General features: G+C 42.0%; 1 protein-coding gene and 1 pseudogene across 1 annotated transcript; one reads left to right on the plus strand and one right to left on the minus strand.

The window, feature by feature from the left end:
* Window positions 1-447: 447 nt before the first annotated feature.
* Window positions 448-1,389, plus strand: OR10G3 (olfactory receptor family 10 subfamily G member 3). Its single transcript, XM_075531704.1, has one exon. The coding sequence runs from the start codon at window positions 448-450 to the stop codon at window positions 1,387-1,389; it is 942 nt and encodes a 313-aa protein (XP_075387819.1).
* Window positions 1,390-9,747: 8,358 nt separating this feature from the next.
* On the minus strand, window positions 9,748-10,171 carry LOC142425638 (small ribosomal subunit protein eS24 pseudogene; annotated as a pseudogene).
* Between the last annotated feature and the right edge of the window lie 9,793 nt (window positions 10,172-19,964).

Genomic DNA, 19,964 nt, shown 5'->3' on the forward strand with positions numbered 1-19,964 from the left:
TGGACTTTCTGAAGTGCTGATACTTACAATGAAACAAATGGCCCTTACTACATGACATGTTTCCCGAAAGCCCATTTGGGGAAAGTGCTCTAGGTGCAAACACTTGTCAGCAGACTTTTTCAGTAAAGAATCAGAGTAGTATTTCAAGCTTTGTTGACCAAACTCAACTACTCAATTCTACCGCAGTAGCATGAAAATAGTCACAGACCACATGTAAATGAATGAGCCTAGCTGTGTTTAAATGACATTTTATCTACAAAATAAAATAGCATTTTATTTACAAAAACCATTCCAAGCTCTACTGTACAACATAGCTTCCCTTATTTGTCATCTTTCCCTCTCAGAGAGAAATACCTTATGGATCTTCCACCATCACTTTCTCTGACTCCTTCTCACTTTTGGCTGACTCCTATGTGGTTCATTCTCTAGGTAAAATCTCTCCGGAGAATGGAAAGAGTCAACAACACACTGGTGACTGAGTTCATCCTGACGGGAATTCCTTACCCAATTAGGCTAAGGACGTTTCTCTTCATATTCTTCTTGCTCGTCTATATCCTAACTCAGCTGGGGAACCTGCTTATTCTAATCACTGTCTGGACAGACTCACAGCTCCGTGCCCGCCCCATGTACATCTTCCTCGGTGTTCTCTCCGTCATTGACATGGGCATCTCCTCCATCATTGTCCCTCGCCTCATGATGAACTTTACTGTGGACATCAAACCCATCCCATTTGGTGGTTGCGTGGCCCAACTCTATTTCTATCACTTCCTGGGCAGTACCCAGTGCTTTCTCTACACACTGATGGCCTATGACAGGTTCTTGGCAATATGCCGGCCCCTCCATTACCCTGTGCTCATGACTGCTAAACTTAGTGCCTTGCTTGTGGCTGGAGCTTGGGTAGCAGGATCCTTCCATGGGGCTCTCCAAGCCATCCTAACGTTTCGCCTGCCTTACTGTGGGCCCAACCAAGTGGATTACTTCTTCTGTGACATCCCTGCCGTACTGAGACTGGCCTGTGCAGAGACAACCGTCAATGAGCTGGTGACCTTTGTGGATATTGGAGTGGTGGTGGCCAGTTGCTTCTCGCTGATCCTCCTGTCCTACGTACAGATTATCCGGGCTATCCTGAGAATCCGTACAGCGGATGGGCGGCGCCGGGCCTTTTCAACCTGTGGGGCCCATGTAACTGTTGTCACTGTGTACTATGTGCCTTGTGCCTTCATCTACCTGAGGCCTGAGACTAACAGCCCCCTGGATGGGGCAGCTGCCCTATTCCCCACAGCCATTACTCCTTTTCTCAACCCCCTTATCTACACACTGAGGAACCAAGAGGTGAAGCTGGCCCTAAAGAGGATTATCAGAGGCCCAGGGGCTACGAGTAAGGTTTGAAAATGTGTCCATGGCGTGTATTCAATGTTCTTTGTCAGCACCTTAATTCTAAGGCATCAATTCTCTTTCAGTCTTCCTTATTCGTTATCCAACTTTCACATGCATATGAGGTGACTGAAAATACCATGGCTTGGGTCAGGAACACTTTGGCTTCTCAGAGAGCCATCTCTGCTTTGTTCACACTTTCCAGAGCTCTTTTGCAGCAGATTTGCCCAGTACACTGCTTCTTTTGGTTTCCTGACCGTTGCTCCCATGGGCATGGAGTCTAGATCCAAGCAATAAGGAAGCCTTGGAAATTGCCCTCCTTTTTCCATCTATCATGATGGTGTTCATTGACCCAGTTGGGAGGACCTGGTGTTCTTTATGTTGGGGCATGATCCATATTAAAAGCTGTAGCCTTTGACCTTCATCAAGTCCTCTTGACTTTCATCAAGCAAGGTTATGTCATCTGCATGTTGCAGGTTGCGGACGACCCTTCCTCTAACCCTGAGGTAGCGTCCTTCTTCTACAGTCCAACTTCTCAGATTACTCGATCAGCACACAGGTGGACTAAGTGTGGTGAAAGGATAAGACCCTCGCACACACCTTTCCCAGTGTCAAACCATGTATTGCCGCCTGGTTCTGTTGGAATAACTATGTGCAGGTTTCCCATGAGTGCATATAAATGTTCTGAAATTCTCATTCTTTGCAATGTTATAGTCTAATGCCCTTGCATAGACAAGAAAACACAGGTAAGTATCTTTCTGGTATTCTCTGCTTTCAGCCAAGATACATCGAATAGCAACAATGATTGCCTTCATTTCATGCCCCCTTCTGAATTTGGCTTGGATTTTTGACAGTTACTTATTGATGTACCACTGCATCATTCTTAATTATCTTCAGCAGAATTTTACTTGTATGGGATAGTAATCATATTATTAAATAAGTTTCATATTCTACTGGATCACCTTTCTTTGGAATGGGTGCAAATAGGGATCTCTTCCAAGTGATTGGCCACGTAGCTGACTTACTTCCTTTCGTTGAGCTTCTCAGTTGGTATTCTATCAATTCCTGGATTTTTTTCACCAATGCCATCAGTGAAATTTGGATTTTTTTCCTGCAAGGCCACTGGTTCTTGATCACATGTTGTCTCCTGAAATGATTGAATATAAGGAGATACAAAAAAAAAATTTTTTTAGAGATTTTTTTCAAAAGCTATGTATTTAAATATTTTATATAAAACAATCTTATCACCTTCAAATCCATTACACTTTTGTCATTTTTTGCATTTGTCAAATCTGCTATTCCATCTTGGAAACATTTTTCAAACTCATCTGTTTGAATGGCTGATAGCTCCTCCTCTTTTTCTTCACCTCTTCTACAACATCAAATTACTCTCCTTTCAAGTCCCTCTTCATTCGTGGAAACAAAAAGAAGTCACTCAAACCAAGACCAGGTGAGTAAGGTGCGTGGGGCAAGAGAGGCATGCTGTTTTTTGCTAAAAACTGTCACACTGTACTGACTGCATGACAGATGCATTGTCGTGATGGCAAGACCAGCCCCTCGTCTCCCACATATCAGGCATTTTTTGCCACACACTGTTGTGCAATCTTTTCAGAACTTCTAAATAGAAAGCTTGGTTAACAGTCTGACCTGGTGGAACAGACTCCAAAAGCACTACAAGTCAATATTTTCATTCATTTGGGAATTTGACAGAAGTCCAGAACAAGGTTTGATACCAACTAACATTTTACCATTTTTGAAACGAGAAAAATACTCTGACACTTTTTTTTCACATAGCACTGTCCATGAGAACTGTGTTCAGCATTACAAAATTATCTGCAGCCTTTTTCCCAAGCAGGAAACAAAGTTTCATGGCCACGCACTGTTCTCTTATTTGGCCATCACCAAATAAGAGGTTCCAGTGAAATAACTTTCACAAAAAAATTCACTGTGACCAGCGAGAACCTTCCCAAGCAATGCTACTGGGTCCACTAACTGAAAGCGAGTTGCTTGATGCTTGTCTAATGGGAAAACATGTTGTGGTGACACCTAATCTGGTGTCAATTTAAGAATTAAGAGTGTAGGGGTGGAGTCTAGGCTGTCAATCTGAAGATAGCCAATGAGACTTCTGTGTGGGCATGGTCTTCTCCTGAGAATTCTGGGACATCTGGTACTTCCTCCTTGGAGGTGGAAGACACCTTTCTCTCTGCTACTCCCTGGGAGACACTGCAGAAGACAAGCCACATGGACACAACCAGACCTCAGAAGCCGGAGAAGCCACAGAGAGACACCTGTCAGCGCTGAGATGTTTCCAATGACACTGGATCCAAAGACTTTCTACCCACTGGCCTGTGATCTTCTGAATTCGGTGTCATTGCATGTGTTTCGTGAGTCTGAAGAGGACTTTATAGGTTGATATCGGAAATATGGGCTAATATCAGACTTACGGACTTGATCTGGACTGGGCTGGGATGTTTTCTCAATGTACAATTGCTCTTGTATATAAATCTCTTTCTTATACACATATGTGTGTCCATGGATTTGTTTCTCTAGTCTACCCACACTAACACAAATGAGTACTATGAAATCTCCTCCAAGTGGAGCTTTTTTTCCAGGTTTTGGGGGGTACCCCCTTGTATACCAATTATTTTGGGTACAGTGACTGTGTATAGGCTCCATCTTATTTTAATGCTTCCTGGAGCCTTCAATATGATGACCATCCCAAAAAAGAAAACAGACCCACTGTTTTCAAATCAATTTCAACTTGCAACCCTCCACAGGGTTTCTGAGACTGCCCATATGGAGCATAGTTTCCCATAGAGTAGCTGGTGAAGAGGATGAGTTGGGTCAGTCACACCTTAGTCCTCAAAGTGTCACCTTTGCTTTGTTCACACTTTAAAGAGGTCCTTTGCAGCAGGTTTGCCCAATGAAATGCTTCCTTTGATTTCCTGACTGCTGCTTCCATAGCGTTGATTGTGGATCCAGGTAAAATGCCACTGACCTTACTGCAATTTGAAGCTAGAATTTTTGTTCAGTTCTTTCAGCTTGAGAAATACCATGTGTGTTCTTCCCTTTTGGCTTTCTAACTCCAGGTCTTGGATCCTTTAATTCTCATACTTTACTTTTAAGGTGATGAAAACATTTGGATATGGATAGTGGTGATGATTGCAAACAAAGTGAAAGTAATTAATGTCATTGAGTTACATACTTTAAAATCATTGAAGTAGCAAATGTTTTGCTATGTTTTCTCCTCCAGATTGTTTTTCCTGCCTAACTTATCTAGATAGACATGCAAAGTCAATAATGTGCACACAATAAGTGGAGAGCAAATGCTTTGAGAATGATTGGGGCAGAGAATGTGCAGATTTGCTTTATACAATTGATGTATGTATATGTATGGATTGTGATAAAAATTGTATGAGTCCCTAATAAAATGTAAAAAAAAAGAAAGGGAGAAAAAAAAGAAAATGATTAGGGCAAAGAATGTACAGATGTGCTTTATACAATTGATGTATATATATGTATGGACAGTGATAAGAGCTGTATGAGCCCCTAATAAATGGTTTTAAAAAAATAATGTGCACAAAAACAAGACAGAGCAAAACAAAGCAACAAAATAAAAGAAAACAAAACAACAACAAATAAAATGAAAGACAAAAAAAAAAAGAAAAACCTATAAATAGTTTCAGGTCCTTTTGTTTACCTTTCAGAGTGTTTTCCAGTGGAGTCTGATGGGGTGTCATGCCCTGGCCTCACAGTCTATTTTTGCCATTCCCTGGGGACCTTGTTGCTATGTTCCCCTTGCTGTTCTGTTGCACACTCTTAGGCACAATTCCTGCACTGTGTCTCCAGTATTGTCCCCTGGAGCACTATGGGTCAGTGAGGGATGTCCTATGTCATAGTGGGGCCGGCACTATGGTCCTCTCATGTACATTGGCTGCTCTGAGCAGGAATATCAGGAATATCATCCTCAGGGCGTGGTGGGACAGAATTTGTTCCACTTTCTCTTCCTCTCCCGTCATTTGCTTCTGTGTGCTCTGATCAGACATTTCCCTCTCCCTGAGCTGTAGCTTCAGTGCTATAATCTGAAGTAAATTCTGTGGGGAGGTGGGCCTGTCCAGGTATTTGGGATTGGCATTGGCCCCAGGTACCACCTTTTTGATCCCCTTTTCTGTGATCTTGTCCGATGTCTATAGCAGTCTGATAGACTTCTGTTCTGTTTGTTGATCTTGTATCCTGCCGCTCTGCCATATTCCTCTATTGCTTCCAGTAATCCTCTTGTGGAGCGTTTGAGACCTTCCATATATAAAATCATTCATCTGAGAATAACAATAGTTTCACATCTTCCTTCCTCAGGCGAATACCTTTGATGTCTTTTCTTTGTCATATACTGTTAGCTAGGACCTGCAGTACAATGGTAAATAAGAGTGGGGACAAGGGGCATCCTTGTCTGGTCCCCATTTTCAGTGGGATTGTTTTCGTCTTTTCTCCATTGACTACCACATTGGTTTCTGGTTCTTCAATATATAGCTTGTATTATATTGAAGAATTTTCCTTCCATTTCTATTTCCTTGAGTGTCTTAAACAGGAATTGGTGTTGGATGTTGTCGAATGTTTTTTCTGCATCTGTCGATATTATCATGTAGTTCTTAAAATTTTTCATGTCAATGTGGTGAATACCAATGGTCTTTCATATGTTAAACCATCCCTACATCCTTGATATGAATCCCACCTGGTTATGGGGAAATCTTTGTTTTATATACTTTTTGTGGGTTTTTTTTTATACTTTTGTATTCTATTGGCCAGTATTTCGTTAAGGATCTTTGCATCAATGTTCATTAGGGATATTGGTCTGTAGTTCTCAATTGTTGTGGGATCCTTGCCCGGTTTAGGTATCAGAGTTATACTAGCTGCATAGAAAGTAAACTTTTACTTTTGAAGACATTAGTTTTTGAATCATATTTTCTGTTGAAAAAATCTTTTCATAAGCAAATGTGGTGAAGAAAGCTGATGGTGCCCGGCTATCAAAAGAGATAGTGTCTGGGGTCTTAAAGGCTTGAAGATAAACAAGCAGTCACCTAGCTCAGAAGCAAAAAAGCCCACATGGAAGAAGCACACCGGCCAGTGCGATCACGAGGTGCCAAGGGACCAGGTATAAGGCATCATGCCAAAAAAAAAAAAAAAAAACAACGATATAAGTGTGTGTGTGTATGTGTATATATGTGTATATGTATATGTATATATATACCATATTAAATGAAGGGGGAAGTGCAGAGTGGAGACCCAAGGCCCAAGAATCGGCCAATGGAGATCCCCTCATAGAGGCGTTTAGGAGAGGAGATGGGTTAATTAGGGTACGAGGTAGTACCGATGAAGAACACAGCTTTCCCCCAGATCCTGGATACTTCCTCCCCCCAACTACCATGATCCGAATTCTACCTTGCAGGGCTGGATAGGACAGAGGCTGTACACTGGTACATATGAGGGCTGGAGGTACAGGGAATCCAGGGTGGATGATACCTCCAGGACCAAGGGTGTGAGGGACGATGCTGGGAGAGTGGAGGGTGAGTGGGTTGGAAAGGGGGAACTGATTACAAGGATCCACATGTGACCTCTTCCCTGGGAGAGGGACAACAGAGAAGGGGGGAAGGGAGACTCCGGATAGGGCAAGATATGACAAAATAACGATGTATAAATTACCAAGGGCACACGAGGGAGGGGGGAAAGGGGAGGGAGGGGGAAAAAAAAGGAGGACCTGATGCAAGGGGCTTAAGTGGAGAGCAAATGCCTTGAGAATGATTGGGGCAGGGAATGTATGGATGTGCTTTATACAATTGATGTATGTATATGTATGGATGGTGATAAGAGTTGTATGAGTCCCTAATAAAATGTAAAAAAAAGAAAAGAGGAAAAAAAATGATTAGGGCAAAGACTGTACAGATGTGCTTTATATAATTGATGTATGTATATGTATGAACTGTGATAAGAATTGTATGAGCCCCTAATAAATTATTTTAAAAAAATCTTTTATTTTCTTAAACATGTGTTATTGCTCAGTGCTTTTCTTGTTCATTTACATATATACTCATGTATAAGCCAAGTTTTTTCAGCACATTTTTGTTTTGTTTTAAAATACTTTTATTGGGGGCTCTTATAACTCTTATCACAATACATACATATGTCCATAGTGTCAGCACATTTGCACATATGCAACCATCATCATTTTCAAAGCATTCTCTTCCCACTTGAGCCCCTGATATCAGTTCACCATTTCTTCCCCCTTCTCTCCCGCCCGCCCTCTGTCACAAATACTAGAGCAATTATTTTTTCCATATCTTACATCATCCGCTGTCGTTCCTCACCCACTTTTCCGTTATTCATCCCCCTGGGAGGGGGTTCTAGTTGATCCTTGTGATCGGTTCCTCCATTCTACACCCACCCTTCCCTAATCCTCCTGGTATCTCTACTCTCCTTGTTGGCCCTGAGCAGTTTATCTATCCTGGATTCCCTGTGTTTGGACTCTTATCTGTAGCAGTGTGCATGTTCGGGTCTAATCCGATTTGTAAGGTAGAATTGATCATGATAGTAGGGTGAAGGGTGCACCAAAGAGCCAGAGGAAAGTTGTGTGATTCATCGGTGCTATATTGCACTCTGAGTGGCTTATGTCTTCCCTGTGACCCCTCTGTGAGCAGATGTCCAATTGTCTACAGATGGGTATTGGGTTTCCACTCCATGCCTACCCTCCGACCCACTCTGTATTCACCTTGGGTATGGTTTTGTTCTGGGACTTAGATGCCTGATGCCTGATCCCATCGACACCTCATGCTCACACAGGCTGGTGTGCTTCATCCGTGTGGGCTTTGTTGCTTCTGAGCTAGATGGCTGCTTGTTTATATTAAAGCCTTTAAGACCCCTCAGGCTATATCTTTTGATAGCCAGGCACCATCAGTTTTCCTCACCACATTTGCATATACACCCATTTTTTTCTTCAGCAATCTGTGTTGGGAAGGTGAGCATCACAGAATGCTGGATTGTTAGAACAATCTGACAAAAATGGAAAAGCCTATAAATAGTTCAAGGTCTGTTTTTTGGCCTTTAAGAGTGCTTGTCAGTCAAGTTGGATGGGGTGCCACACTCTGTCTCCAAAGTCTATATTTAGTATTCCCCAGGCGTTTCATCACTCTGCTCCCCCTACTGCTCAGCTACATGCCCTCAGTGCCTTGCTCCAGCATGATGGGGTCAGACTGTGCAGTATTTCCATGTTTTCAGCACATTTTTAATGCAGTTTTCATGGTAAAATTATGTGCCTCTTCAGATCGGCTTATACTTGAGTATATATGGTATTTATTATTGAAGAATTGTCTTTTTTTTTTCATTGACAATACAGTTCAGGATAGCAGAGCCTTTTTCCCTCAAGTTCCAGGACAGGACCTACCTCATGGTACTCACATAGTAAATACTGGATGATGGAATGAATCAATGTGCATTAAACAACACTTTTAAACAAAAACTTAAGGTGAGTACATCACCCTAGTGAATCAATCTTGTTAACTTTCAGGAAGTTAATCTTAACTCTATTTAAAAGTACCCCCACCCCAACTTAATAAAAATGGAATAAGGGAATACTAAAAGGAAGAAGCAACTTTAGCCACAGTTAATTGCTTTTATTTAATTTCTTTATGATTAAAAACCTAAATTTTGATACTGGGATAAGTCCGTATTTAGAGTTATGGTTATAATGTGTGTTCCATCTATTTAAAATTGTGATTAAAAGTCACAAAGCATAAAATGGAAGTGTCACACCACATTTAGTGTATTTATAAATTTGTGCAAACACTATCTCTGTCTAGTTCCATCACTCCCCAAACAATTCCATTTACTAGTCACTACCCGTTCCGCCCTCCCCTTCATCTCTAGAAGCTACCAATCTACTTTCTGTCTCTATGGATTTGCCTACTTTGTATATTTCATATAAATGGAATAAGATAACATGTGATGTTTTCAGTCACATAACACAATGTTTTTGAAGTTTATCTTGTTAAAGCATGTATTAGTATTTTATTTTAAAAAACAGTTTTATGAGCACTTCATCACATGTCATACGATTCAATAGTCCAATCGTATCAAAAACAGTAATACAACATCACTACAGTCAATTCTAGAACATTTTCTTCTTCATTGTACTCACTGTTATTCATGTTATTTTTTCTAATTGTAGAGAAAATATATACAACAAAACATCTTCCAATTTCACAACTTGTACATGTATAATTCAGTGCTATTGAATATACTCTTTTTTTTTAGAGATTTTATAGTTTATTAATTCTCTGGTGAAAAATCCACATATCCAGTGCAGCTCAAGTCACTGTAGATGCTTTATTCTGTCTTTTTGCCAGCACCCACGCTGGCCTTTGCAGCCCCCTGACTCTCTTCAGTCTGCTCTTGCGCTCCTTGCGTTGCTTCCTGGAGGTCTTTTTCTTCTCATACAGACCGAGTCTTGCAAGTCTGTGTTTAGGTTCATTTTTCTTTGCATCATCCAAAGAATCATAAATCATGCCGAAGCCAGTAGTCTTGCCACCACCAAAATGGGTTCTAAATCCAAATACGAAAATGACATCTGGTGTGGTCTTGTACATTTTGGCTAGTTTTTCACGAATTTCTGTCTTAGGCACTGTTGCTTTTCCAGGGTGAAGGACATCAATGACCATTTGTTTTCGCTGAAGTAGTCGGTTGGTCATGAACTTCCTGGTCCGGATGGTTACCGTGGCATTCATGATGGCACAGAACGCTCAGACAGCCAGGGACGAAAAGCGAATATACTCTTTTTGTACAAGCATTATTGATATCCTTTTCCAAATTATTCCACCACCATTAACATCAACTCAATGCCCCCTGAGCAACAGCTCTTTCTCCTTCCCCATGGTAATCACTGGTCAAGTTAGCACTTCATTGTATATCTATGCCACAAGCTACTGGGTCATTTTCATCATCTTTTGACTATTGTGAATAGTGGTGCTGTGACCAGTCCTATGAAGGTGTTTTCAGTTATTTTTGGAATTTGCTTAGCAATGGAGTTCCCAAGTCACAGGGTAATTCTACGTTTAGTTTTTCGTGGAAGTTCCAAACTATTCCCCACGGCAGCTGTACCATTTTAGATGGCCTCCAGCAATGAGCATATGAAGGTCCCAATCTTTTCAGAGCTTCACAAACACTTGTTATTTTTCCATTCTTTCAATATAGTAATCCCATTGGGTGTGACATACCAAACCACTTAAAACATTAAGCCCCACTATGACACAGGACATCCCTCACTGACCCATAGTGCTCCAGGGGACAATACTGGAGACACAGTGCAGGAATTGTGCCTAAGAGTGTGCAACAGAACAGCAAGGGGAACATAGCAACAAGGTCCCCAGGGAATGGCAAAAATAGACTGTGAGGCCAGGGCATGGCACCCCATCAGGCTCCACCGGAAAACACTCCGAAAGGTAAACAAAAGGACCTGGAATTATTTATAGCTTTTTCTTTTTTTTGTCTTTCATTTTATTTGTTGTTGTTGTTTTGTTTTCTTTTATTTTGTTGCTTTGTTTTTCTCTGTCTTGTTGTGTGCACATTATGGACTTTGCACATCTATCTAGATAAGTTAGGCAGGAAAAACAATCTGGAGGGGAAAACAACGGGACTGATGGTTCCAGGAGAACATGGGAGAGGGGGAGGCGGGGGAAGGAAGGGGGTGTTAACAAACCCAGGGATGAAGGAACAACAAGTGATCTAAAATTAATGGCAAGGTGGGTGTAGGATGCCTGGTAGGACTTGATCAAGGCAAATGCAACCGAGAGGAATTACTGAAAACCAAATGAAGACTGAACATGATAGTGGGACAAGAGGAAAGTAGAAGGAAATAGAAAAAAGAACTAAGAGGCAAAGGGCATTTATAGAGGTCTAAAAAGAGGCATGTACATGTAAATATATTCATATAGGATGATGGGGAAATAGATCTATGTACTTATATTAATAGGTCTAGTATTAAGCTAGCAGATGAATATTGGGCCTCTACTCAAGTACTTCCTCAACACAATAACACTTTGTTGTATTAACCTGGCATTCCATGATGCTCACCTTCCTGATCACTGAGGACAAAGTGGGTGCATACGCAAATGTGGTAAAGAAAACTGATAGTGCCCGGCTATCAAAAAATATAGTGTCTGGGGCCTTAAAGGCTTGAAGATAAACAAGTGGCCATCTAGCTGAGAAGCAACAAAGTCCACATGGAAAAAGCACACCAGCCTGTGTGATCATGAGGTGTTGATAGGATCAGGTATCAGGCATCAAAGAGCCAGAACAAAAAAAGCATATCATTGTAAATAAGGGGAAGTGTGGAGTGGAGACTCAAAGTCCATCTGTAGGCAATTGGACATCGCCTTACATAAGGATCCCAGGGAGGAGATGAGCCAGTCAGGGTGCAGTATAGCACCAATGAAACATACAACTTTCCTCTAGTTCTTTAATGTTTCTTTACCCCTCCTCTCCCCCCACCTCCACCGCCCTATCAGGTCCCCAATTCTACCTTACAAATCCGGCTAGACCAGAGCATGTACATGGATACAGATAAGAGCTCGAAACCCAGGGAATCCAGGACAGATAACCCCCTCGGGACCAATATTGAGAGTAGTGATATCAGGGGGGAAGGGGAAGGTGGAGGGAGAAATGGGTAACAGATCACAATGATCTACATATAACCCCTCGCAGGGGGATGGACAACAAAAAAGTAGGTGAAGGGAAACATCGGTCAGTTGTAAGACATGAAAAAAAGAATTTATAAATTATCAAGAGAGGGAGGAAAGGTTGGGGAGGGGGGGATGAGAAGCTGATACAAAGTGTTTAAGTGGAAAGAAAATGTTTTGAAATGATCATGGCAACAAATGTACAAATGTGCTTGATACGATGTGTGGATGTATGGGTTGTGATAAGAGTTGTATAATCCCCCAATAAAATGATTAAAAATAAAAATGAATAAAAATAAGAGTTTAATCTCATCTCTTCAGCTAAAAAGGTAATGCACTGATCAAGAAGTCTTAATCAGGGTTCCTGCTTCACTTGTCTGAAGTTCCCCTACATTCGGGTCCTCTTTGAGTTGGTAATACACATCCTCGGTCCTGTGGTCAAATGGCCCCAGCATTTTCAGACTCCAAATCTGCATAGGATATTTCCCTCAACAACTCTTTTAACATGAAGGAAGCACTCTTTTCAAGTGCTTCAGCCAGGATGAAATTACATAATGTCTGGGATTCGATTTAAGGTGATCTAGTGAGGCTGGGAGCCATGTGGGGGGGGGACAAATAGGATATAGCTGAAAAATATCAGAGACATGGTCATAATTTTTGAGCTGAATGAACATAGAGGTTTATTCTATTATTAACATATTAATAGTGTATGCTGAATTTTGGTAATACTACAAGACTAATAACATGCTCTAAAATGCAAACACAATGGGCTATCACTTTACATCCACTTGGATGACTATTAGCGAAAAAACAGCTAGGGTTGGTAGGATAGAAAAAATCCCTCGTTCATTGCTGGTAGAAATGCAAAATGGTGCAGTTACTATAAAAATAGTTCAACATTTCTTCAAAAAGTTAAACATAGGATTACCATATAACACAATCATTCTACTTCTAGATGTATAACAAAAAAGCTAAAGGCTAGGATTCAAACAAATACTTGCATGCCAATTATTACACTAGCCAAAATGTAGATACGACCCAAGTGTCCATCAATAGATGAACAAAACGTGGTGCATGTATACATTGGAATATAATTCCATAGAACCAAAACGGAAAATTAAGTTCTGATCATGGATGAACTTTGAAAACACTTTTCTGAGTGAAATAAGTCAGACACTAAAGGACAAATAGTGTGAGGTTCCACTTATATGAAATGGCTGTAATAAGTAAATGCATAGAAAACAAACAAAAAAGGAGGGAGGGGGGAAAAAAGGAGGACCTGATGCAAAAGGCTTAAAGTGGAGAGCAAATGCTTTGAGAATGATTGGGGCAGGGAATGTGCAGATTTGCTTTATACAATTGATGTATGTATATGTATGGATTGTGATAAGAGTTGTATAAGACCCTAATAAAATGTAAAAAAAGAAAAGAGGAGGAAAAAAAAAGAAAATGATTAGGGCAAAGAATGTACAGATGTGCTTTATACAATTGATGTATGTATATGTATGGATTGTGATAAGAGTTGTATGAGCCCCTAATAAATTGTTTAAAAATAAATAAATAAAGACTTCCCTTGTCATTGAATCTAGTCGGACTCATAACAAACCTATTGGATGGAGCGAAACTGCCCCAGTTGTAGGGTTGCCAACCCTCTAAAGCTTTGCGGCCACATCTTTCCCCCATAGAATGCTTTGGTGGGTTCAAACTGCCGACCTTTTGATTAGCAGACAAACATTTAACCACCGCGCGGCCAGGACCCTTTACCTTCTACCTATGGTGTTCTGTTATGAAAAAAACGCAAAACTCAGTACAAACCACTTCTAGCTCAACAGAGGAAAACGAGATGGACTCCACCTTTAAGAAAAGGGGAACTAAACTGCACGCGGTGGAATAACAAAAGTATGCACGATGTGCTGTAAATGGAGAGCTCAAATGTGACACGTGTCCATTCGAGGAAGTGAGCATTCACAGTGAGCTCAGCATTGTGTCCAGTAATGTGACATTCAAGGAAACTGTAAAAGAGCCTTGAGCCTCTAACATATATGAGTAGCTGGTGTGCCACACAGAACACATTATGAAAAGCAGCAAATAAAGTCACCGATTAGCTTATGGAGAAATGACCAAAAGTACTGCAAGCTTACAGAGAAGAGCAAGCTCAGCAGAGGCTGGGGTCATCAGGAAGCGAAGGAAAGCATTAGGCGACACAGACGGGTCAATGTGCAACCTGCAGAAGCTTGAACCAAGTGGAGAAAAGGTAGACAGAGGGCCATTGGGTAAGGATCCGGCCAGACTCAAAGGTCTCAGCATTGCAGGGAGGTAGCTCCGATTCAATGTAGTAAGCACTTGAGAGACGCTAAAGAGTTTTGGACAGAGGAGAGACAATGCAAGTGATATTTAAGAAACGGTGTGTAGCGTACAGAAGAGAATGAAGGAGGGGCAGACTGGGTATAAGAACCTGAGAGCCTAGGAGGAGGGGCTAGAGGTTATCCTCCACAATGACCTCTATGATGAAGATTCGGATTACGAGTGCCTCTGGAAATAGACCATGATGGGCATGAGAAGTAGTTTCATGAAAGTATTGATATGCTTTATTGCTTTGAAGTTTCTCAAGTTTTTGTTTTGTTTTTATTTGCAGAAAGATACACTGGTACAGATAGAAACTGGAAACAGGGAATCCAGGGTGGATGATCCCTTCAGGACCAGTGGTGGTGAGTTAACGATACTGGGAGGATAGCGGGAGGGTGGGTTGGAAAGAGAGAACCGATTACAAGGATCTACATGTGACCTCCTCCCTGGGGGACAGACAACAGAAAAGTGGGTGAAGGAAGATGTCGGATAGGGAAAGATATAACAAAATAATAATTTATAAATTATCAAGGGTTCATGAGGGAGGAGGGAGGGGAAAAAATGAGGAGCTGATGCCAGGGGCTTAAGTGGAGAGCAAATGTTTTGAGAATGATGAGGGCAATGAATGTACAAATGTGCTTTACACAATTGATGGATGTATGGATTGTGATAAGAGTTGTATGGTAGTAGGGCATGGTAGTAGGGCAGGAGGAAGGTCAAGGGAGATGGAGGAAAGAGCTAGGAGTCAAAGGGCATTCATGGAGGTCTAGACAAAGACATGTACATGCAAATATATATAGGAGGTTGGGGAAATAGATCTTTGTGTCTATATTTATAGATCAAGTATTAAGGTGGCGGAAGGACCTTGGGCCTCTACTCAAACACTCCCTCTATGCATGAATACCTTCTTTTATTAAATTGGAACTCTATGATGCTCACTCTCCCGACACAACAGCTGGAGCCTACATGGGTGAACAAGTAAATGTGGTGAAGAAAGCTGATGGTGCCCGGCTATCAAAAGAGATAGTGACTGGGGTCTTAAAGGCTTGAAGATAAACAAGCGGCCATCTAGCTCAGAAGCAACAAAGTCCACATGGAAGAACACACCAGCCTGTGTGATCGAGTGGTCCCAAAGGGATCAGTTACCAGGCATCAAAGAACAAAAAATCATATCATTGACTGCACACCTCCATGATAGGATCGCTGAAGACAAATGGGTGCATAAGCAAATGTGGTGAAGAAAGCTGATGGTGCCCGGCTATCAAAAGAGATAGTGTCTGGGGTCTTAAAGGCTTGAAGGTGAACAAGCGGCCATCTCGCTCAGAAACAAATAAGCCCACATGGAAGAAGCACACCGGCCAGTGCGATCACGAGGTGCCCAAGGGACCAGATATAAGGCATCATGCAAAAAAAAAAAATATGTGTGTGTATGTATGTGTATTTATGTGTATATGTATATATGTATGTGTATATATATATTATATTAAATGAAGGGGGAAGTGCAGAGTGGAGACCCAAGGCCCAAGTGTCAGCCAATGGAGATCCCCTCATAGAGGGGCTTAGGAGAGGAGATGGGTTAATTAGGGTGTGAGGTAGTATCGATGAAGAACACAGCTTTCCCCCAGATCCTGGATGCTTCCTCCCCCCAACTACCATGATCCGAATTCTACCTTGCAGGGCTGGATAGGACAGAGGCTGTACACTGGTACATAGGAGGGTTGGAGATACAGGGAATCCAGGGTGGATGATACCTCCAGGACCAAGGGAGTGAGGGACGATGCTGGGAGAGTGGAGGGTGAGTGGGTTGGAAAGGGGAAACTGATTACAAGGAGCCACATGTGACCTCTTCCCTGGGAGAGGGACAGCAGAGAAGGGGGGAAGGGAGACCCCGAATAGGGCAAGATATGACAAAATAACGAGGTATAAATTACCAAGGGCATATGTGGGAGGGGGGAAAAGGGAGGGAGGGGGGGAAAAAAAGGAGGACCTGATGCAAGGGGCTTAGGTGAAGAGCAAATGCCTTGAGAGTGATTGGGACAGGGAGTGTATGGGTGTGCTTTGTACAATTGATGTATGTATATGTATGGATTGTGGTAAGAGTTGTTGGAGTCCCTAATAAAATGTAAAAGAAAAAAAAAAAAAAAGAAAATGATTAGGGCAAAATATGTACAGATGTGCTTTATACAATTGATGTATGTCTATGTATGGATTGTGATAAGTGTTGTATGAGCCCCTAATAAAATGTTTAAAAAAAATAAAATAAAATAAAATAAAATAAAAATAAAAAAAAAAGAGTTGTATGAGCCCCTAATAACATGATTTTAAAAAAAGAAGAAGACACTAAAAAAAAAGGAGAGAGAGGGAAAGCAAAAAGAGCACCCATGGATGGAGAGTGGGAAATGGCTCTCATACATCAGACAAGAGAGTAATCTCCAAAAACTGTTAAAAACTGCACACCTCAACAAGAAAAAGACAAAAATTCCTAATTGAAAAAGGAACAGAGGAGATGAACAGACAAATCACCAAAGATAGCATCTGGATGGTCAACAAAGATGGGGGAAAATGCTCATGACTTTGAGCCATCTAAGATACAAGTCAAGACAATAATGAAATACTGCTTCACACCGCCACACAGCAAAGTTAAAGAAAAAATAGTAGTTTAAATTTTTTTTTCAATAACCAGTCCTGGTGAGGGTGTAGAGAGATTGGAATGCTCATCCCCTTGCTGATGGGACTGTAAAACTGGGCAGCCCCTTTGGAAAGTCATGTGACTCTTACTCAAACAACCGGGAGCATGTCCTAGTGACCCCTTTACTTGACGTATACCCTGAAGAGGAACCATCTCACAACTGCACTGCACACACACAGGTTCACCTCAGTACTATTCACTGTAGCAAGGGGACATAAACAACAGAAATGCCCATGAGCAGAAGAATGGACAAAGCAGCTTGCCTATAGGCGCCGCTCTCTGCCTTCAGCTTCCTGCTGGCTGACCCTGAGTGCTGTCAGAGCCCTGCGACGCTACCATCGCTATTGGATCCCACCGGCCTGCGATCTTCCTGCATGCCGCATCTTTGCCTGGGACTGCGTGAGCCTGAAGAGGGATGTGTGGACTAGTTTCAGACTTATGAACTTGAATTAGACTGGGCTGGGATGTCTTCCTGATATATAATTACTTTTTTAATTAAAGCTCTCTCTTATACAAATTAAGTAAATAAGCATTGGTGTCTATACACACATGGAATACTACACATCACTGAAAAATTTGTTAACCTTGTGAAACACCTCATAACATGGACAGATCAGGAGGATATTACACTGTCTGAAGGTAGCCGATCACAATAGGACAAATATTATAGGAGTTGTGGGATGCAAAAGGGTTTTTCCCCAGGTTATCTCCCCAAATACATGTCAGACCTATGATGCTGCTTGTATTACATGGTAAATGACTGTCCACTGGAGGTCAACGGAAGCCACTTAGAGGATATTGTCTCTGGGGTATCAGCCATCTAGAGCAATCAGACTGTATTGTCTGTCCCACCCTAAGTAGAGCCCCCTCCCTTCTGAGAAGGATAGTGGATTGTTTCCCTGAGGGAGAGCCCACTCCAGGGTGAGGTTGGTTAGGCTGCCATCCTGAATCTAGGGTCCGCCCATCTTGTCACATATGTACCCCAATCCCTCCCCTTCCTATTGCGTGTACACCCCTAGCTCATCCCCTTCCTATGACACATATGCCTATTGTCAGCCCCTTCATGTGACGTATGTGGTTACCTGTAAACGGGGGAGCGGGGGGCTTGCATGCCCCTGAGTATATATAAATAAGCCTTATTTAGAAATATACCTTTCCTCTTCCTGCTCTCTGCATGGACCTGGCTGCTGAGATCATGGCCGTCGCGGAGGTGAGCATCCTACCAGGAAATGTGTCTGACTCCTTTATTTCACCTTCTCTCCTATCCTCTATGACTTTACTATGATCTTTATATTTTATAACTGTACAATTGCGCCGACGAACCCCACGATTGTCAGAGGCTGGATACTCTAAAAGGAGTCCGTTGTTTATAAAGAAAAAATCGAGATTAAGATTTTTCACACCAAAAGAAATAGACTTTGATGATTACCAGAGGTGGGAAGAGGAGGGAGGAGTGGAAGCCATAGATTAGACAGGGTATACAGGTGTTAGCTAAGATAGAGAAGACATCACTCCACAAGAGGAAGATGAAAAATGGGTGGGGACATGGCAAGCTATTGAGAGATTTGATAAGTTATTTACACTGTCAAATGCAATAACAATTAAAATGTGAAACTCCCCCAATTCACAATAAAAAGTGTTGTTGTTGTTGTTGTTAATCCACTAGGGAAACTAGTTTTCAAATTGCTGAGACTCAGGACTTACCACTGTAGCTGCAGTCCTGGAAACACAAAGGCAAGATTTCCTGTGTGTCTACTTCCCAAACTCATGAAACTGTGACGAGACGTCGTACGATGGAGTATAGCCACTTCCTCTGGCACTATGCTGGTCCTGTAAAGTGAGTGTGAGGGTGAAGGCTTTGCACCAACTTGGCTGCGCCAGGACTCTCAGTGTTTGGGCAGTGATGACCTAGTTATTCCCCATGATGAGATCTCCTCATTGTGGGGCCCTGCTTCCAGCAGTAAGTGTCCACTGTGGAAAGATCTGCTTGCTTCTTACTGGGTCTGGATCCAGCATCTACCCTCCAGTTCTTTGGCTTGAGCCAGCAGGATTGCTGCTAACCTGGGAATTGCCCATAGCCTGCCATCTTACCTGCCAACCTCAGACTCATTCACCTCTGCAGCCAGAAACCTGCCCTTTGACGTGCCAGTCTTGGGCTCACTGGCCCTGGCAGTCACATGAGTTAGGAGAAGTCTCCAGGTTGACATCTGACTCACAGACTCAGAACTTGGTCACTTTTACAACCGTGTGAGCCATTGCCTTGACATAAATCCCTGTCTGTATTCATACTTAAGCTTCACTGGTTTCACTTCTCTACAGGGGCCAGCTGAGGCCCTTAGAGCCTTGACTTGGTAACACAGCTGCAGAAAACATCCAAATAGCCTGCCTTCTGAAACGCCGCGACATGGACCTCAAGCTTGGTTAAATCTCATTTGCATCAAAACCCTAACCATCAGGCGAATCTAGACAATGGGTTTTTCTATTTGTTTCCTAGGAAATATATTGTGTAACGTTCCAGGCTCCGTAGTGTAATAAGTCCACCAGAATAAAGGAAGATTAAATGAATGCTGAGTGCCAGTCAACCTTATCCGGCTAATGTAAACTCTTCAGCTTTCACTGGGTTGTGAAGAGAATAGAAAACTAAATTAATAAAATAATTTTTGTAAACTGAAAAAAAATGAACAGCAGTGCAACCAAATCTTCCGATAGTGCTGCAGTAAGTTAGCAAATGTTACCTTCTAGAAGGGAAAGGCAGGGATCCGGAGAATTCTTGAATTGCAGTACATCTGTGATGACAGGAAGACATTGCACAAGGAAACTATCTACGAAGGGGC

The sequence above is a fragment of the Tenrec ecaudatus genome, chromosome 14 (assembly GCF_050624435.1).
Source record: "Tenrec ecaudatus isolate mTenEca1 chromosome 14, mTenEca1.hap1, whole genome shotgun sequence".
Taxonomy (NCBI): domain Eukaryota; kingdom Metazoa; phylum Chordata; class Mammalia; order Afrosoricida; family Tenrecidae; genus Tenrec; species Tenrec ecaudatus.